Genomic DNA, 21,885 nt, shown 5'->3' with positions numbered 1-21,885 from the left:
GAAATCAACATGATTTTAATATGTTTCATTCTACCATTCTGGGTGGGCAGACACTCCATGCCAACAGCAACAGAACAAGCTAAAGCCTTCTACAGGGGAGCCCTGTCATCCCATGCCAAAGTGTAACTCTCACCCTATAAAGCTTCACACCATTATTAAGCATTTTCTATTTGTAAAATGCTTTACAGTCATATTGTATTAATTATTTTACAGTTGTAACTTTGCATCAGAATTGTGTGGATTTTTTTTAAATTAAGTGCTTGCTCTATGAGAAACATGTCAGATCGACAGCCAAAAAGAATAAAGTTCTGTGCTGCAAGGCATACAGAGAACTGGTATGAAACTATATGAGGCCTCCCATATGGTCCCATTGATGTGCCCTGGCTAATCAGAATCATGGTTACTACTGGGTTATGTCCACTCAGGAAGCTACTCATTACATAATGTCAGCTCCTGGGGAGCAGGGACTGTTTTCATTTTGACTGGGTATCCCTAACACTTCGCATAACGCCTAGCACTTGGTAGGCACTTAATAAATGCTTACTAATTGATAGATTAATTGATCCTGTATTGAAATTAATAGATTTCATTGCTAAAAAAAAAAAAAGGTCAAAATTAATCCAAAGCCACCTTCTAACAACATAAATTACTTCTTACAATTAGAATGGTCTAGATAAATATGAATATGAAAAAGACTTGACCACCTACGTTTCTCTTTAATTCCCTGACATTTCCAAAGCTGACTACATTTTGGGGATTCATTTAATTTCCAAATTCATGCAGATGAACCTAAAACTAAGCCCTCATTGTTATACCCTGCTTTGTCCTTTAAATTGCTTAATACTTGTGGCAGAGACCATAGATTTAGAGTTTCGGCCTTCATAGGCCAATCTCCTCACTTTATAGATGATAAAACTGAAGCGCAGAATTGATCCCTACCTGAAGTCACGTGAACAACAATACACTGCAAACTCAACCTTTCAAAATCTGCACCACACACTCAAAATCTGAAAGAAATCAGGCTGGGTCTATGTAACAACTCACATTTTGTATAGTGATTTAAGGTTTATAAAGCATTTTCATCACATCATCTATAAGTCTAAAAATTATGATGCAATGGGTAAGACCTTCAATAAAAAAATAAAATTTTTAGTTATTGTATTGGTTTTATATCTCTTCCATAAGATTAAATTTTATATGATGCTGGTGAATCTAAGGGAGCCTGAATACTGAATGAGTTTTTGACTGTTCCACAAGAGATTGGAATACAGCAGTTTACAATGAAGTATGAAGATTTTTCATTATATATGGACAGCTATTTATCCAAAATACTGATATTTTATAGACATACCAAAGTCCTTCATTTAAATTCAACCATGTTTAAGACCTTACTAAGTGAGAAGAAGCACTAGGCTAGCCTGGGAGGTGGGGGTGGGAACCAAGGGGAGGGGAAGGGTGGTACAAAGACAACCTCACCCCTTTAACAATCTCAGTCCTTCGCATTTTTATTTCAAAGGAAACTTTACAAAGTATAAAAACCTAGCATTTGTAACATTAAATTTGCTAGAACTTTTCAAATTCTCTTTACATATTATCTATGTTTTATTTTATTTATCTTGCCAAATATTTCCCATTTTAATCTAGTTGCTGTTCCACTTGAGTATCCCCGAACCACAAAGCCAGCCCCTTTGCTCAGTACCTCTGGTTTAGGTGATCTTAAAAATTTCTTCTAGCTCTAAAATCTCATGATCTTAGAAATGTTAACTTCCTGCACATTTATAGAGCCCTTACAGATAGAAGTAAAAACTTGAAATAAAGTTGGTAACACTTTTGGTTCATGTTTCTAAAACAATTACTTAAAAGACATGCTCATAATTACACATATATAACCCATATCAAAATGTTTACCATTTTAGGAAAAAGGGATAGGAGGGAGGAAAGGAGAGAGAAAAACTTTGGACTCAAAATCTTGTAAAAATGAAAGCTAAAAATTGTCTTTACATACAATTAGGAAAAAAACACTATTAAAAAATTAAAGATACTCTTAAATTCATTTTAGTTAATTGTTTGGCTTACCCCCAGACACAATGCATCATTTTCAACATTACCACCTGAACACAGTCCAGAGGAAATAATGCCTTCTTCTCCCGTCCTCTGCTACCTTCCTTTTCTTTCTTGGCCTTTCTTTTTCTATTGAGATTTCCTTATTACTAGTAGCCTTGCTCTTGAGCTCTCTCCTCATTTCCAAAATCTATGACACCAGATTGAAAAATATTTCCTTCTCCTCCGATTATTGTCTTTACTCTCATTTAGAAGCACTGTTCATACCTAAATACAAGATGGTACTGAAGTGCCATCATAGACAGTAGCTTAAGTAAATGTTTCTGTTGTTTTACACACCTTTTTAACATACTGGAGCTAATTAGGCATTGGATCATATTATGCCACAGTCATTCTTTTAATGTTAATTTTTATAAAACATCAAAAACCTTTCTGGAACTTCACTTCCCTTAGTAAAAACGACAGCAAGTCGAAGCACGTTCCTGAATTAAGTGAAATTGGCAGCTCTTGGGCTACTTTCTGCTGCCGTCTACGGAAAGCATATTAGTAGGAAGGAAAGATAGGGAAGGTAACATACTTAGCCCTCTCACTCTCCTTTAACAACTTTTATTGAGGGTTGTAGGAGTCTTCCTCAATCCACTCAAAAAGAAATGCATATTTTATAAAGTTTCTTTAAAAGAAGACGACCCCCACCCCTGCAGCGAGGTGGCACAGTGGATAGAGCACCGGCCCTGAAGTCAGGAGGACCTGAGTTCAAATTTGGGCTCAGACCAAACACTTGACATTTACTAGCTGTGTGACCCTGGGCAAGTCACTTAACCCCAATTGCCTAAAACAAAAAACAAAAACCAAACAAACAAAAAAAAGAAGACAGGGTGCCGACATGTTTAAGATATTAAAAAAAATCACATTAAAACCTGCATTTTAGGAAACAAGATGAAGTTTTAGTGAATAATATCACAAAAATGGAAAACTATGTTCGTAATCAAAGATCATTAGATTAAAGTAAATTATTCTAAAGCTCCATAAAATAACCTTATTGTATATGTACTCTGGTTGCCAAACACTCAAGTTAGTAGAAATAGAAGCCCAATTGTAGGTAATAAATCATGATTTTAGCATATAAATCAATTATATGACCCAAGAACTATTTGGTTGAAATGTAAGACCATCTCTTTATGTGTCATTAATAAAGCAGGAGGGGCTATATAAAATGTTCAGACTACTAAGTTATAGTATGATAACAAGGTCCCAGAGCTGAAGTCACAGGACCTGTCTTTGAATCCTGACCCTGCTACCTGTTACCTATATGATCATGGGCAGGTCATTTTCTAAGTCAATAAGTAGCTGGCAAGGATCTGTTTCTATCTGAATTTGATACTATTGGTGTAGAACAATACTCAGGTTCTTTCCACTTCTAAAATCCTATGATTCTATAAATGTTAGCTCCCAGCTCATTTATATAACATTCATAGATTTTATATATGTATATGTGTATAGACACATATATGTATATATAGACACACATGTGTATATGTATATACACATGTTTATGGGTATGTGTGTATACACATATATATGTATGCATACTTAAATTTACTTCTAAGACAAACAAACATTAAAACATAAGGGTTATAGCATTAGGACATGAAACAAGGGACCTGTAGGTGTGATTCAAGTTTGTGGTTTTGTGGAAACTGCTCATTAAAGGGTCCTTAAGTGCAAGCACATCACCCATTCCTGTAATCCACACTGGCCCTCATACTAAGGAACTTTCAACATACATATTGGTACTCCCTCAAATATCTTAACTTCCCAATTCCTCCACCCTCTCACTCCCCCCACACAAATGGATGGTCAGACCCTTGATCTTGCCATCTCCCACAAGAGATCTATACCCATGCCAGTTAACTCTAAAACTCATTTATCTGCCAGCATCTGTTATCATTGCACCTCTTGCTCTGCCTTGCAACTCCAAACTCTGTTCTTTGTCTATACCATGACCTTCAACTCCTCCATCCCTTGGTTCTTTCCCAGGCCATCACTCCTGCACTCTTCTCTCTTCCCCCACTTGACTCTCAGGTGAACTCATTCAACCCTACACTGTCCTCTTTTCTCTAGTCCCTTGCCCCTTTATCCTAGTGAAGATCTTGTCCATCCATACCTCAGCCTTGGATTACTCTCTTCATGTCCACTCACGTGCTGCTGAATGAAGTTGGAGAAAACCATCAAACAATGCTGACTGTGTCTACTACAAATTTGTTATAGAATTTCAACTGGGTCCTCACCGGGGCGAGGCAATCTCTTTACATCTCCCTAATCAATTCCCTATCCCATTCACCACAGCAGCTTTTCGAAACTTGTTTGTGCTACCTCAAATCTCCCAAGGCTCCCCCTCCCCACACTGTCGCAGCTGAGAACCCTGACTCATATTTCACTGAAAAAACTGAGGTAATTCACAGAGAGCTGCTCCCTCTTCTCCCTTGTTCCTCATCTCACATCGCTCAGATACCTTCTGCTATTACCTCCTCCTTCACCCATTTGACATCAAAAAGTGGCTTTGCCAAGATAAACCCCTCTATATGCACAAGTGATCCCAATCTATCCCATCTTCTCCAGCAGAATGCCCCCTCTATCATCCCTACTGTCTCATTAACCTTCAATCCCTCCTTTCTACTGGCTGCTTCTCTGCCTACAAACAAGCCCAAGTCATTTACCTTCTCTAACTAGCATCCTATATCTTTGTTCTCTTTGGTGGTTAAACTCCTTGAAAAGGCTGTCTAGAATAGGTGCCTCTACTACCTTTCCTCTCAATCTCTTCTTAACTCTTTTCAGTCTGGCTTCCAACCTCATCATTCAACTTAAACTGCTCTCCCCAAAGTTACCAATGATCCCTTAGCTGCCAAATCTAATGGCCTTTTCACAAGCTTCATGTTTTTTTGTTTTGTTTTGTTTTGTTTTTTTACTTTTCTGCTGCCTTTGACATAGTCACTCTCTTCTTGATACTCCTTTTTCTTTAAGTTTTCATGACAATGCTCTCTCCTGGTTTTCCATCAACCTTTCTGACCCTTCCTTCTCTGCTTCCTTTCTCGATCTTCAGCCAAGTCACAGCAGCTAATGATGGAGATCCCCTAAGACTGTGTTCTGGATGCTATTCTCTTCTCCCTCTACACTATTTTGCTTGGTGATCTCATCAGCTTTCATGGATTCAATGATCATGTCTATACAGGTGATTGACCCTCAGATATTCTGGTCCAGTCCTAACCTCTCTAAAAACCTCCACCCTTCAATTAAGAAATAAAAGAAAAACCCAATGAAGAAGAAACAACCCATTTCATTTTTTTAATATCTGATAATAAAGTCATTTTTGCTTAACACACACACACACACACAAAAGCCCTCCACTCTTGTGTCTCCAATTGCCTATTAGACATCTGGAACTGGATGTTCCATAGACATTTTAAACTCAACATGTTCCAAACTGAACTCATCTTTTCCCCCAAACTTCTTAATTTCTCTCCCCCTACCCTCCCAATTAACCAGGCTCCCAACCTATGTGTCATTCTCAACTGTCAAGTTCTATTGTTTCCACCTCCATAATATCTCTCATATACTCTCTCACTTCTCCTCTGACATCGCTACAAAGCTGGAGCAGGCCCTCATTACCTCAAGCCTAGATTATCGTAATTGCTCGCTGGTTGGTCTCCAGTCTTCTCCCACTCCAATTCATCCTGAATTCTTCCTAAAACAGTTTAGAGCATATCACTACCCCTACTCAAGAAACTCCACTCCCTCACAGTTACTTCCAGGATCAAATATAAAACCTGGTCTCCATAATCCTTCCTAACCTGACTTCCACTGTACCAGTCTTCTTACACCTTCCTCTCCTCCATGTACTCAATGACAGAGTCATTGGCCTCCTTGGAGCATTCTCATGGCTGGCCCCCATGCCTGGAACCCTCCCCCTCCTTATCTCCACTTCCTAGTTTTTCTGGCTTCCTTTCAATCTCAGCAAAAGCCTCACTTTCTACAAGAAGCCTTTTCCATTCTTCCTTAATCTTTGTGCCTTCTCTTTGAGACTATCCCCCAATTTATCCTGTCCATATCTTTTTTATACCTAGTTGTCTCCACCATTAGACTGTGAGCTCCTTGAGAGCTGGGTGGTTTTTATGCCTTCCTTTGTATGCCTGGTACATGTAGTAGGCACTTAATGAATGCTAGTTGATTGGCTTTGCAAATTCAGTTTAATAACAGTAAAACTATGATAATAATAATAATAATAACAAACTAACTTTGCAAAAGACAGCAGCTGCTACTAGCAAAGGCTGTCTTGATGTCAGGGCATGATTTCTAGCTTTGAGTTATGAAGAGAAAAAAATCAAGCACAATCATGAAAGGCAAATAGTATTTCTACTTGTAATCTAAACCTGCCTTCCTATAAAGCTTGCATTGGTCAGTGGCTATTACTCTATGTAGGACTCATTATCAATATTCTACCCTGAATTTTACAAGTGACCAAAAGCAGTGAAAGCAAATAATGAAGTTTGGCTCAAAGAATTCCATTTAGCATAGGTACTGCATGTAAAGAGAGGAACACAGAGAGCAAGACAAGGTGAAGGAGAAGAAATCGCTATAGCAAGTATTAGCAATATGCATCAGATTTAATATCCACCACAAAACTGTCAGATTTCATTTGAAGGGAATCTAAGACAGGCCCTAGCCACAATACCACAATAGATAGGAGAAAGTAGATCAAATAGAAGCTGGAAGACTTTGTGTACGAAGTTTGGCCAGGATACTTTCAAGAAGAAAAGTTGTCAGTTGGAGGACTGGCCATTAGTACAATTCTACATTAAAAAACAAACAAACAAACAAACAAACAAACAAACAAACAAACAACCCTGTGATATGTAAGTGTCCTGTGAAATAAAGTACAAATATACTCCAGATCCAGAAATGATCATGAACACTAATGAGCTGCTTAAACTATTATATAGAATAAAATATGAACATATTATAAATAATAACATCATTTATCCTTTTGGTTCTGTGTGTATTTTTTTTTCTGTGTGTATTTTTTATCACTTTCCTAAGACGGTGTTTTTTCATCATCTCCATAAATAACTACATTAGTATCAAAACAAGAAGCAACTATTCAGTGCCTACTATATGACAGGTACTGCGTTAATCACTGGAGTTAAAAAAAAAAGGAGACAAAAATAGCCACGCCTTTAATCTTAGCAAAGAAGCACCAATGGTATGAGTACTATATTCTTTTCAGTTGCCTCATACAGCAAAGACACTCAGCAAACATGAATGATAATTATGATGTCCTAGACACATCATTTTATATTTCATACTGTTATCCAAAGTGCTCTAAGGCCTCTAAAAGCAATACATCATGTAATCTTTATTTTCTTTGTGACAGATAACATGTACCCTTTAACTGTAGATCTGAAGTTGTGAACTCTTCCCCCATCAGTCATCTCCTTAGAAAGTATTTAAATAATCCAAGAGATAGTTTAAATAATTAGAAATATCAACTACTAAAAATTTCATTTTAGAAGTACAGACTATAATGGATGTACACTTGATTGTATTTAATCTAGCACTGCAAAGAGGTTGTAGGAGATATAGAAAAGAAGGCTAGATAGGATCAGAAGACATATATTCTTGGTAGTCATTCCTCTATTACAAGAGCAAGGACAAATAAAAACCTTTGTGATTGGGCAAAAGAAGGTATTAGCAATTTGCTCTACCAACTTCATGGAGTTGTAAAGATTAGACGAGAAAATATATATGAAACCTCATAAAAATGTAAGGAGTTATTATTTTATTCCTTAGTATTTAACATAAAAACAATCAGAGACTTTCAGACCATCTTTTCCCCACACCATATCCTAAAGCTACTTTTCAAGATGTCACAAAAGAAATAATCTACAGTAAGTTCAAAATTATAGAACTAAGTCATCTTAAGCCACGAACTCATGAAAAAATTCCCTAACATTCCCTTTTATTGAGCCTAACTGACAAAACTGAAGGCAAATAAACTTTGCCAAACACATAGGAAGACCACATTTTAAAGCATGAATTCTAGGAGTCCAACAAATATGGAAATTCTGTATTATACCACAATGATGATAAAGGAAGAGGGCAAGAGTTAGACGAGGGAGAGTATGGTCAGTGACATGCATAATTTGTGACCCTCTTTACCTTTTAAGTTCTCTCCCCTGCTCCCCAGATACTGTCTAAAGTTCTTTAACTCATCTAAGATTGACATTGTTCTTATTCAAAAATTTTACTTTTTATCAAAGCCCCAAATGAAACTAAATACCAGTTAATAAGTATTTATTAAAAACCTGCTATATGTCAGACACTGGTTACAAAGACAATAAATGGAACAATCTACCAAAAACAAGCTTAAATTACTTCTTCTAGACAATCTTACTAGTTTATTTAAGACAGTTCACACTGGTGTGACTGAGTCCTGAATCTCCCAATAATCATTTACATTTTAAAAACAGCAAATGGTAACTTCTATGAATCTCTACTTGGTAAACTGTGAGAAAGATATTTTGAGCTGGCTGAGGCTGGCTCAGTAGACTTCTCAAGTCTACCGAGAAGTAAAATACATCTACTTCACCCCACTCCCATTCTTCACCTTTCAAAGCGGCTTTAAACTCCCAATTAGTACTCAGGAAAAACAAAAAGTCACCAATATAAGTGCTTAATCGCTTGCTGAAAGATTTGGGGAAAACTGCACTGATGAAAAAGGAACCTGATTTCAGAAATCATACAGCTATGTCCTAAATAAAAAGGTCTCCTGTAAAAGAAAGTTCATATTTGGGTTGAAAATGGAGAAATTTCAGCAGAAAGGACACACTTTATACCTAACAGTATGTGAGTGCTTGAAATAATCTGTAATAAAACTTTCAACTAAAGTTCAAATGCTCTTGTCACCCAATGTTACAAGATAGCTTCTAAAAAGACTTGCCCTTTAAATTTGCATGATATAAATAAAAACTAACCAACACGTGAATGTTTGCTGTCAAATATAAATGTGTGCATTTTGGGAGAAAGAAAAGGCTACATCTGCTTTTAAAAGTATGAGCTAGGAGAAAAAAAAGTGTAACTGGAAAGAAAGTGATGAACAGAAGGCCTTTGACAATAACTGAACCTAAAATGGGTCTAATTAGGATCTGCCTCCTAACATAATAGTAGGTGTAGCTTGGTCTGTTATCAAGTTTATAGCTAAAGGCATTTGATAAAACAATCCCATATTCAATATAATTACAGCCCACAGGCCTGACTCTAGTGAATTATTTCAAAGGATTTCACCATTTACTAATTTCTAGAACAAACATAATATCAGGAAGCTCACTGTCATAAAGATCACTGTCACTAATTAGATATCTGTTCTGATCTTTCTTTCAAAGAAGAATAGTGGGTAATGTTTTTTATATCATCTCAGAAGCAAAAACGAACAAAAAACGCTGCAACTTAAAAACATTTCTGTGTTTCAGCTCTGAGATTCACATGTAAAGTACTGAAGTATTTTTGCAATTAAAAAATTACTAGTAGTACTTTTTGGGGAGGTGGTTTGGAGGAAAGTTGCCCAGCAACTCTCCAAGTGCTGAAGATCTCCCCCTTCCTGATTAGTGATTCAAAGTTAGCATTCAGTTTTGCATCAATTAATTTTCCTTCCCTATTCCTTATTAAATTTTACCCAAAGAAATTTTAAAAGGCAAATTTTGACTAACTAGTATGAGGCAGATCTATGATGAATCTGGGAATATAAAATATAGAAAAATAAAAGTCCTACTGAATAAGGCAGGGTGAATAATAGTTGGAACATTTCAACTTTTCATTTTAGTGCCTTCTATCCAAATACATGGATTTCTCTTTTAAAATAGAGTACTTAAGATCCTAAAGTTTAAGCTGAAACACGCTTCAAATAAATAGTTTTTCATTTTGTAGCCAAAGAAAAGTTTTTGAAAGCTAATGAACCATAGATAAAAATCCAGCCTAAATAGTCCCCTGAACTGCAGTTAAGAATGGGCTTCTCTTTGCTGGAAATTCGTTTCGTAATTAAGACTTCTTACTTGGGGACCCATAATTTAAAGTTACTATGCTGCTTAAGACATCAACAGAGAAGAAATGGGATTGCAATTTTTGCTTACTATCTAAATAGCACATAAGAAGATAGTGGAGATGGTAAGATTTCTCATTTGGAGTTATATAAGATTTTTTCATTTGGGGTTATATAGCTTCGGATAGATGAAAAAAAAAAACACCAAACCCCATCCTGTTAAAAACAATTTTAGTCATTCAATAGTTATGAATTTGCTAATATAGTAAGGTAAAATATGGACTTCTTTTATAAGATGATTCATACAAAATGCAGTACGATTGGATCAATCATGTTGAGATATTTAGGTCACAGGATTTAGAGCTGGAAGGGACCTTAGAGGACATCTAGATGTTAAGTAACTGAGTAAGTGAGAGAGGCAGGTTTTGAACCTGGGTTCTCTGACTCCATATGCAGGGCTTTTACCACTTTATCACACTGCCTCTCGATTTCTTTCTTTTGGTCTAATTTACATGTTCACTTAGACTAAAATCCAAAGTGTGTCAAATGAGTCAGAGGATTACCTTCTTATTAGTGCTTAATGGCAAACTGATTAATTATAAAGATTCTTGGTATAAAAGGTGTACATTTACCTAAGCTTCTTTACTCTCCCCCTTGCCCTACCTTTCATAAAAGAAGAAACTTTTTTTTGGAGAAAAAGCTTCTATAAATATCTCAAGCTAACAGTAAAACTATTTTTGTATATTTGTTTTAAACAAATTCATTAATTTTAGCCACTTCAAATAGCAGTAAAATATTAACAAGTCTGTTAAATTCACATTTTTTATGTGTCTTGCAGTGTCAGCAACATATCTACGAAGAAAAGGGACTTTTTAATAAAAAATTTTAAACTAGATTTTATTAATTATTTCAACCGATCAGCAACTTCATATTTTGTTTCTGTAGTGGATTAAATGATCCTTGTACTTCCTACCACAAAACCCAAACCAGAGCCAGTTCCCTAATTCTGTCAACATATGGCTTCTCTTCAAAGACTGAAGGCAATGAAAAATCATGTGCTCCAAATCAGAATGTTGGTCCTGCTTTCAGCTAGAGATCTGTGGAACTTCTGCCTAGGCACAGTCATGACAATGAAATACAAACAACCAACTATCCATCAGTGGAAAAATTTCTGTCTTGGTTAGGTTTCATGCTAATGGGATACTTAAAAGGTATCTGGAAAGAAAGCAATCAGTTTAAGCAAGTTAAACTGAAGAACTTTACTGCAGTGAACATATGGTTATTTCCAAGTCCATTTTCATATATCTGTGGACTGTTGTTTAGTACTGGATAAAGAGTATATAAAACTGTAACACTTATTTAACTGGGACAGCTAAAACAGACTTTTACTATTATCCCATCTCCCAGTGATGTGAAAGATGAGCCTGTAAAATTACATACTTCTATCTTCAGCCTATACAGAACTGCTCTTGTCAGTGGCATGGAAAGTGTTATATTTCAGTGCAAATAGGAGCTACAGTGAAGATGTGATAGGGGTATGGTGCTAAATCTTTTCAAATGCATTGTACAGGATTTCCTTCCTAGGGCTATAAAGCTGGAGTAATGCCTGGCTGATCCTAGATCACAAACACAGCGACAAAATAAACAGTGAAACCACCTCTTCTTTCTTGAACTGACAACCATTAACAATCCAGTACAGTTAAAAATGTTAGGACATCTCTGAATGAAGCAGTTATTTAAAAATCAGTAAGATCTAGGTCTTTGAAATTCATACTTTAAACAAGTCTAAATTGAAATTACATGCTCCCATTAATCCTCAATAGAACATTTCCACTTTTTCAACTCATCAAACTTTCTGTAGGTACAACTTCCCCAAAGAGAGACAAAATGGGCATCTACATTTAACAGCAGAATTTAGGCATTCAGTTAAAATAACTTTTTTTTTAAGTAACTTGCAATGTTGGAGGGCAATAAAAGTATCAGTCTGTGATCTCTAAGTTATCAAGAAATCTGTAACACTGGTCAGCAGTGGAATTTGGTGTCACACCACTTGATGAGGTCTAGTCAGTAATAAGGCTAGAAAGCCTATGTTTATAATTAAGTAATAACGATTGAGGTTTGAGGTACAGGGCATTTCCTGGGGATTAATGACTAGCTGGAAGAGTTGATGGCCTAAGGCAATGCCTCGGGCCATTAACCCCAGCCGGCCATTAATCCCCAGGAAATGCCCAAGACTTCAATTGTTATGGCTATTTTAATAAATACAGGAGGGAAAAAGTTTAATATCAGCTTTCCACTTAAACTAAAAAAATCCATTCCATATTTATGATGCTCAGGCTTAATATACAGAGTCCCATAGGAGTCACTGTTTTAAAGGCTTCCTTTCAAGTTTTTAATTTTGCTTAAAAACGGAAAGAAAAAAAGGATGCGGAAAAAGTGTGATTCTAACATGAATGAAAACTTGGGTTTCATTTTTAAATGGCATTGTACTTAAAAAACAAACAACACTCCAATGAATTTCATCTGTATTGACCATGTTTGAAGAGTTTGTGTATCATCAAACACAAAAATCCACATTCAGGACTAGAGCCTTAAACTTAACCCTGGAATTACCTTACAGTATTTCATGAGAAAGTGGAAGAGTTGGTACACAATTTCATAGATCCAGGATTTAACACTCAGGTTAAATAAGTGGAAAGAAAACTCAGAGAGAGAAAGTACACATGCATGTCTAGTGAAACAAAATGCTACTTCCTAGTCTGACATGACCCCAAGGGATATTAAGAAAGCAAGACATAAAGCTGTCTTGTTGGACTACTGACTGCCTAAAGTAAATAGAACTTTTGATAAACATGCTTAAACTTCACACTTTTATCTGTTCAGTTAACATTCTAAACCACTATATTTAAAATAAGTTACTGTTTTGAAGGCTTATTATATCTTTTTTTAAGAGAACAAACTAAAGTACTTGAAAAGATTTCCCCATTCTTCTTAATAATACCACAAATGAACCATCCACACTAGAAACACAAAGATACACACAGCCTACAGGTCATGTGTATTTTAGAGAACCTCCATGTTTATATTGCCATTCACAGCCCCCTTTCTCATTTGGCCTTGAGGCTTGCTGATTAGCTGGTAAACTGTTTGAAAGGGTCAGTTTGTCCAGAACTGGAATTTCCACTTTGGAAAGAGCACAGAGGTACCTTCCATCTGTTCATTAAGTGGCCTGACTTACAGTTGAGATTCCTATTTTTTTTTTCCTTAATGATAAGTGGGCAAAAATTCTGATATGTTCCTCTAATAGAGTGGGGAGGGCAAAGGAAGGCCAGAGGATAGTAATTCTAAATTCCATTATATATTTTTTATAGACAACTTATTCTAATCTCATGAGCAACAGGAGAATCTAGAAAGTAAATATAACTTTACAGTACTCAACCGTTTATTTGTTTTCTCCCCACCCCACCAGGAGTAAAGAGACAGGAAGTCTTCCTTCTCTGATTATCAATGATGTCTTTCTCCCTTGCATTCCCGTAGCACTTACTGTCTATCCTGCTCACTGGCCATTTGTCACTAAGTCCAGGAATTCTAGTTCTGGCAGAGGTTTTGGAGATCATTTAATCCAACTCCATCATTTTACAGATGAATAAAGTAAGGCCCAGAGAGGTTAACTGACTTGTCTGAATTTACACTGCAAACTAGTGACAGGGGCAGGACTGGCACCCAGATCTCTCAATTCCCGATTTAGTGCTGCCTCCACTGTTTTGTTTTGTGATCACCTACACATAATGTATGCACACATGTGGGGGTTTATATCTTGTTTCTCTAACTTCTCTTTATATTCCTCATAGTGCCTGGCACAGTGCTCTACACACTGTAGGCACATAATAAATATTTGTTAATTAGCTTGTAACTGCAGGTCTCAACTCTTCACTTGAACAATAACTTAAGTAAGTTGAGTTTTAATTTACCCTAACTACAAACCAAACTTCATTTTTCTATTTGATGCTACTTAGGTCCCAAAATTATTTGTTGCACTATATTTTAGCACCAGGGTCTAGCTAACAAGATAAATGTATTACTGAAGCTAAAAGCTTTCTTACCAAAACAAAAACAAAAGTCTCGGGAACTGTGGTTGAAGTTTTAATCGTTTATAATGATGAATACTTCCCCCCCCAACTTCAAAAGTGATCAAGGATATGTAATGGAATGTTTTTATGGTCATTCTATTTATGAGAAGTATTTTTTAAAAAGTGGTTCATTTACACATTACGCCCATAAACCATAGACACACAAAACTTCTCTAACTTAAATGGCTTTACATAACTCGAGAGACTGCAGTAGTTCAACTAATCCTATTGTTCTTGGCACACAGAAGTTTTAAAAGCTATTGCTCAGCAGTGATTTCCCTGCCCTCATACCACTGGTTTAAAAGTAATCTTCCCTTAAATCTCCAAGAAAGCCAAACTTGTAACAGCACAGTGAAACGATTCAACGAACTTCACTTTCTATTTTTTTTTAAATGGCCAAAAAGCACAGACCTGTATTAGCATAAAAGTTAGTCCCGAAGTGGCACCAGAGAAACATTTCATGCATAGAGTTTGGTTTTGGTTACCTGGGTGGGGGAAACAATAGCAGGTGAAACTACTGTGGGAGAATTGGTGCTTCGGTGCCCATTGACTTCGGGAAGAAGAGGCAGGGGGTCGTGTTTCACCGAAACCACCACCACCGCCGCCGCATCTACCGGCTCCGTGGGACGGATGCACAGTCTTTTGGGGGAAGACGGACCACAGACTTCACCCTGCCCGAACACGGCTTCGTACAGGGCCCGCTTGGGTGCAGCCTCCGCTTTCACGTCGGCCACCACCTGGCTCTCTTTGGGAAGGATGTAAGTGTTCCCCAGCGAAGGCGGCTGGGGGCGGTGGTGATGGTGTGGGGTGTGGGGGTGGTGATGGTGGTGGTGGTGGTGGTGGCGCGCTCCCCCGTTCAGAGCCTCGGCGTAGCAGCCCTGCGGGGCTGGGGGTCCCAGCTTAGTGCCTATGCCTGCGATGCTGTTGAGGGTGGCGATGGAGACGGCGCCGATGCAGTGGTTGGTGTACGTTTTGGACAGCTTGGCTGCCTTGGAGAGCATCTGCATCCTGGTGCCAAGTAAGTTCTTGCCGATGGCTTTGTTCTCATACCAGGTCACATCGCCCTCGTTGCAATGGTCCCGGGGCCTCTGGAAGAAAGCCTTGCAAAGTGGGTTGCGCTTGGACAGGTACTTGACGAAACTAGCGTAGGGACAGAACTCCGTGCCCGTCTCGTACATGCGGGGCAGATTCTCCTCGTCGCTGCTCTCCGCCCGCTTCTTGCTCCAGGACGACGAGCGGGACTTGTGATAGGGCCCTAGGGACTTGAAGTAGACGAACTTGCGGCCGTCCTCGTCCATGGCCAGCCCGAAAGAGTCCTCCTCCAGCTCCCGCTGGTTCTCCCGGCCCCGGGTGCAGAAGTACATGCACGTCTCGAACCAGACCTTGTTGAGCAGCCCGAAGGGGGTGTTGGTGCTAAAGACGCTGGAGGTGTACAGCTTGCGCAGGTCGGCGCGGGTGATGGCTTGCTTCTGGACCACCGGCCCCGCGCCCTGCTCCTCCAGCTTGCGGATCACCGCGGCCAGGGTCAGGTTGGCGCTGCGCAGCTCGGGGTCCTTGGTGAGGTCCAGGGTGCGGCAGTAGGGGGGCTCGTTGAGGTAGCGGTTCAGAGAGCTGCGGATGCTGATGAGCGACGACTTGCTGTAGAGCTGGCCGCTCTTGGAGCGGGCCTCGGCGTAGAAGGAGCGCAGCACCCGGCACAGCGCCCCCTTGTCCATGGTCTCGAAGTCCGGGCTCTGCGACTTCTCGCTCAGGTACTCCCGGAAGATGCGCACGGCATAGCGGGTGGCCAGGCGGGTGTTCTCGCTCAGGCGGGCCCGCTCGGGGCGCTGCAGCAGGTCCGGATCCAGCTCGGGGTCCTCGGCCGGCCCGCTGCGGGGCGGCAGCAGCAGCGGCTCCGACTCCGGGTCCAGCTCCGTGCTCTGGTCCATATGGATCATATGGACCGGCTCGGGCTCCAGCTCCTCCCCGGCGGAGTATTCGGGCTCCAGGGGCTCGTCCCAGTCCAGACCCATCTCCTCCTCCTCCTCCTCCTCTTCCTCCTCCTCCTCCTCCTCTTCCAGCCCCCCACCTCCGTCCTCCTCCTCCTCCTCGTCCCCCGTTATCTGCACCTCCTGGATCTCGTCGTCGTCGTCGTCCTCCTCCTCCTCGCCCGCGCTGCAGTAGTGCGGGTGGCTCGGCCGGCTGCTGCCCCCGCCGCCACCGCCGCGCTCGCCCTCGCCCCGCTCCCCATTGTTCTCGGCGGCGGCGGCGCTGGCGCTGGCGCTGCTGCTGGGGCTGGTGTTACAGTCCCCGCTGCCAGGCATTCTCGCCATATTGCCGTCTCTCTGCCAGTCCTCGGGCAGGGCGCATGCGCTATATTGGACCGCAGCGCTGAGAGCTTTTGTGTTTAATGACCTTCAGCTACCGGGAGGCAAAGCCGGGCTCTTAAAGGGGCCGCGCTCCAATTGTCAGCACCAGCCGCGCCGCAGCGGGGCAGAAACAGGCGGGATGGAGGGAGGGTGCAAAGTTGGGAGGGTACGTCGGAGGGAGAGAAGAGTAAAGAGGAGTAAATGCACCTTACACTCCTGCCCCCCCAACACACTCACACACACACCCCTAAAGGAAAAGTTTTAAGGGAAAAAATTGGGGGGGGGACAGAGGAGGGGGAGGCTGGTAGGGGAAAGAAACACGCCCAACTTACCCTCTGGCTGGAGAGTGGCAGTCCTGGCCCTGGGAGGGCGGACCGGCGAGAGGGGTGGCCTCACTTCTCTAAGTAATGCCCGAGGAGCGGCGCCCCTTCCCCCGCCCCCTCATCGCCCCCCGGAGCTCGGGGTGGGGGGCGGCGGCGGCGGCTGCTGCTGCTGCTGTTGCGGGTGGCGGCGGCGGCGGCCCGGCTCCAGGGGGCTGCCAGGAGCTTCTCCGGCCGCCCGGAGCGGAGTAGAGCAGGTAGGTAATGAGGAGGGTGGAGGAGGGAGACAAGGAGAGCCCCGCACCCCTCCCCGCCCGCGGCCAGGGCGCAGCCGGCGAGGCTTGGGAGAGGGACAGGGCTGGCGGCGGCGGCGGCTTCTCCCCCACCTACTCGCTGGCGGCGAGGCGAGGCGCGGGGGCCCGGGGCCAGCGCGCGGCTCCCAGCTCACTTTCCGACTTTCGCAAAGGAGCGAAACACGCCCAGCATCGGCTTCGTCCCTTTGGACTGCTCCGACAGACACTTTTAAGTTGTCATGAAAGGCCCGAGGCGCTCCCCGAAGGTCTGGGGCAAGTCCGCACGGGTCCGGCCAGAGGAAGCAGCAAGGAGGGAGAGAGAGAAAGGGTGGGGCATGAGGAGAGGTGGACCCGCGGCGGGGGGTGGGGGGAGGTGTTAGAGACCCCCGGGACCCCTCCCCGCAAACTGGTGCCCTCCCCCTCATCCTCCCTCGGGTGAGAGAGGCTGACCGCCCACCCGGGGCAAGTGACTCCTCCGGGTCCAAGCAGTCGCCATCCCCATCCCCATCCCGGACTGGAGAGAAAGTGAACTGGGATAGGGGAAAGTAGCTTCCGCGCCGCGGTTCCTACAGCGTCGAAGTTCGGCCTCTTTCGCAACTGGCAAGGATGCTAAATAAGCCAGGAGGGCAAAAGCTCTCTTAGACCCCGTGCAAGCCAGAGCTTAACCAAGTTAAGTCAACAAGCATTTATTTAAGCACTTAACTATGTGCTGCATTAAGCGCTGAAGATGTCAAAGAAAGGCAAAACTACAGCTCCTGCCCTCAAGGAGCTCACAGTCTAAGTAGGAGAGACAACATAACAACTATGTATAAACAAGATATGTGCAGAATAAATTGGAAGTAATCTCAGAGGGAAGTCACTAGCATTAAGTGGGGGTGGGGTGGGGTAGGGGTTGGGAATGGCTTCTTGCAGAAAGGTGGGATTTTAACTGAAACTTGAAGGAAGGCGGGGAAGCCAGGAAGCAAAGAAGAGTAGGAAGAACATTCGGGCACAGAGGAAGATCAGTTAAAAAGCACTGAGTTGGGAAATAGAACCATTTCTACCCAAACCCATACCCCTAACACATCCAAGCTCCTGGGGGAAGAGGGTGGGGTCAAGTGGCAACAAGCCAGAGAGACTCTTTCGCCCTAACTCTCGCCCCAGCTCTTGGCAGGTACTCCTTAAAAGTAGGTGACCTCCAGTCCTTAACTTTGGTCTTCGTTGACGTAGAACAGGCATGTTCTATAGGACCATAAACACGTGTACCATTACACAAAATGTCCTTGTATTCCACCAGGGTTCATTGCGATCTCCAGAGTCGAGAGAGGAGGTGGAAACCGGGTTCTAGCTGCGAGGTCTGTTTGGCCCAGTGTATATGTGTATATACACACATATTATTTATATATATATATATATACATATGCACATATAAAGTGGCGTTTTGATGTTTGCTGTACTAGAAAGTTTACTTTTTGTCTGCTCTACTTAAACTACCTTCGTTCAGCGTTTTGCTGCAGTTTTTCTTGGTGGACTGGGGCAGAGCAGAGGGAAAATCGTTCCAGGTGGTAAGCAAGTTAAAGCAAGTCCCTTTTCTTGCCTCTCCGCCCCTTCCCCCGCCCCAACTGTCTTCAGGGTTAGTGGGAAGAAGAACAATCCTCCCACTAAGCATTTGGAGAGAGCCATCCCGGAAGGCTGTGTGTGAGTGAGCCCCCAGGGTTAGAAGGCAGTCCTGGTAGTTAGCTCCCACAGGAATCTTTACTCTAGGTGAAGGAAGAAAGGCGGCTAGCCCAGTCTAACACCGCCGCGCCGCTCCCCCCGCCCCTTTGAAATATGTAGAAAGGCGTGTTAGCTTCCCAGAGCCCAGGGCGGTGTATGGTTAAATTACGCGCGCGCGCACACACCCACACACACACAAACTGGGGAAAGCAGTCATTTACATTAGTCACTTTATGAAGAAGGGATTCTTCCGGGAGCACCGGACAGCCTGCCTTTTTGACTAGGGATGCTCCCAAGTTCAAGGTTGTCCCAGCCTCTTTCTGTGTGGTTCAAAAGGTTCTGCCTTGCCTGGGCTGGGAACTTGGACAACAGTGTGGAAAACTGAGTCTCATCTATCTGTTATAATGAGTTTTGATTACGGCTATGTTCTACACAACCCGAAAGTACCCACAAAAGCCGTTTACAGAACTCTGCCCAAGAGTCTTGAGGTGTGTCCCTACACTTGTGCAAGGGAACGGGCAAGTAAGGAACAGAAGAAACACTTGGGTCTTGCCCAGGCAGTAGGCTGCCCACTTCTTTCTCTGCTCCTCAGTCGGGTGCTTCTTTGAATTCTATGCAGTTTGCTTGAGGCAGTGTGCCTGTTTGGATGCTCCGGGAAACAAAGTAACAAAAAACAGTTTCCAGTTGACGTCAACCTATTTCCAGAAACGAAAATATTTTTATGCTCCCAGTACAAAACCACCCTTAGGGCAGGTCTACACACACACACACACACACACACACACACACACACACACACACACACCCTACTTAAATGAATTTAGGAGGAAAAAAAGTTTCAGTAACCGCTGTCCAAACACAATTATCAGGACCCTCAATTAAATTGGGTAAGACATAAGCACCTTTGGAACTTTTGCCCTATCCCTTATTGTAATGTGAAGTAGAGTCAGCTTTAATAACCACATTACTTTTCTAGAGACGTGGAATTTTAGAGGAACCTCAGAAAAGTTCGGATACAATCATTTCTTTAATACATTGATTTCTTAGATGCTAGCACAACTGACTTCCTCATACAGTTAGACTATACCAACATCAGTTGACTATGCTATGCGACCAAAACTTCACTTTTAGATATATACAGAAAGAATCAAGCAGCTAGAGAGTTGCGTGTTTTTTTTTTAACGGGGAAAAACGTTGCTTTATTTTTAAAAGAATGGAACAAACTTGAACTCCTTAAACTAATACAATTCCCTGAATGCATAATTTTGTGCAGCGCTCCATTAGAACTCAAGAAAGGCTATCTTTGATCTAAACAGGCAGTGCTGACTATTAGCCTATTCACTGGCAGACACTTTCTCTTTCTACAATTGCTATTTGCCAAGGAACAATGAACAAGATGATGAAGTTTCTTTATGTAACTCTTTCTGTGAGGCTACAGCTCAAATCTGCATATCAACTGCAAATACTGAAAAGCCATCGAAACAGACTGACAACTTGAGTTCGACATTATGCTTTATTTGAAATGCATAACTCACTGCTTCTTTAAGATTTAAAAAAAATTCCTAGCTTTAGGTTCCAGAATTATATGGAGGCTTCATAGCAAGCTATCCTACAAAAGTGCTTACAACTCCACTAACAAGGTGTTTTCTATTTCAAGTACAACATTACCTCATTTTATGTCTTTTGCCTGTGCTGTTTAAGGGTCAGCTAAATATCTGCACCTTTGCATTTTGTACTACACTAAAGTCCTCCTTCACTGCCTTCATTGTAGTGTGGAGATGACCTGGGTTTTGGGGGGCTATGCCAAAAGAGCACAAAGCAGGTCAAACCAATCTGGAAAGGCTTGGAGTATAGTCCAAGGACAGACTGTGTATAGGTTGTGTGAGAAAAAGCCTAGCTAAAAGAGGAGAGAAGCTCTCTTTGTATTTGTATTCCCAGCATTTAACACAGTGCCTGACACAACATAAGTGCTAATAATGCTTGTTGACAGTTGACTGACTGATATCATCACCAGAAGGCTGGCCACCAGGCAATACATGGTTTCATCAAGGGCATCTCAAGAAGACTCTTAGAGACAATTTACTAAGGTGTAAAGGGGTTGAGATATGTGTCTGATGAAATCACAGATTCAGTAGTATAGAAGCATTGTAATTACCAATGTAATTTTCAACTGAAACATAGTCTCTTGACTAACCATTTTTTCTCACTGTCTTATTTAATTTAGTTTCCATTTCACAAATGTTATTTCATGTGATGACTTAAGTAAGGGGCTTTGTGTAATCTATCTCATATGTATTGTCCCTGTATATCAGAACTGAAATTCTGTATTTAAAAGAGTCTACAAGGTAAGTTTCTTTCTAGCCAGCTATGAATAACGTAAACATTGTTTTGCCAAATATTACTGGAGAAGAGAAGGTCCCTCCCCCTCCCCAGTGAAGGATATGTTACTGGAGATTATACTGGGGAGGTTCAATAAGAGAGTGAACTACCCTCTGCTTTCCTAGCAGATAGAGCGAATACCGATCCTTCAGTAACTAGATCTAGAGAAAGGGAGATCTGCTGGTTGTGAAGGGAAAGTTGAGGAGGACCGACATTGGTAGGTTTGAGGGATTGTGTGTGCTCCAGATGGCAGGGTGTAGAAAAAGGATTTAGTTCCTAACTTAAAAGAAACAAAAGAAAAGTTATATCCACTTGCCTCGGTTACTGAATAGTGAAGAAAGTGCTTTTGAAATGTATTTATAGGATTAAGTATGGAATAAAATTGAGCTTTTGTTTTGAAGTTTGCTCAATTTAAAATCTATTTGATTGCAACTGGAGATCATCTAGTGAAATGTTATGAACTCAGATTAGAATTTAACACATTAAAAACGCCAAGTGAAAGGATGAATACAACCAGAGAATGGAAAGAAAATATTTGATCAAAGGGAGCAGTTCCCTACAATAACTCTT

The 21,885-nt window shown here is 41.4% G+C and overlaps 1 protein-coding gene across 2 annotated transcripts in view; it reads right to left on the bottom strand.

Moving 5' to 3' along the window:
* The window catches only part of LOC114031931 (BTB/POZ domain-containing protein KCTD1), a 122,002-nt gene extending 104,918 nt beyond the window's left edge, over positions 1–17,084 (bottom strand). The window contains exon 1 of one of the 2 annotated variants that reach the window (XM_027847149.1): positions 16,961–17,084. Coding sequence is in view for 1 of the 2 variants with exons in the window: in XM_027847148.1 (XP_027702949.1) it covers positions 14,766–16,592 (1,827 nt within the window). In the remaining variant the exon portion in view is untranslated. Of the gene's footprint in view, positions 1–14,765; positions 16,593–16,960 lie in introns of those variants that run through there. The other variant, XM_027847148.1, reaches the window with a different exon arrangement.
* Between the last annotated feature and the right edge of the window lie 4,801 nt (positions 17,085–21,885).

The sequence above is a fragment of the Vombatus ursinus genome, unplaced genomic scaffold (assembly GCF_900497805.2).
Source record: "Vombatus ursinus unplaced genomic scaffold, bare-nosed wombat genome assembly UNPS02015255.1, whole genome shotgun sequence".
Lineage (NCBI taxonomy): Eukaryota > Metazoa > Chordata > Mammalia > Diprotodontia > Vombatidae > Vombatus > Vombatus ursinus.
This window is presented reverse-complemented; position numbering and strand designations above follow the sequence as displayed.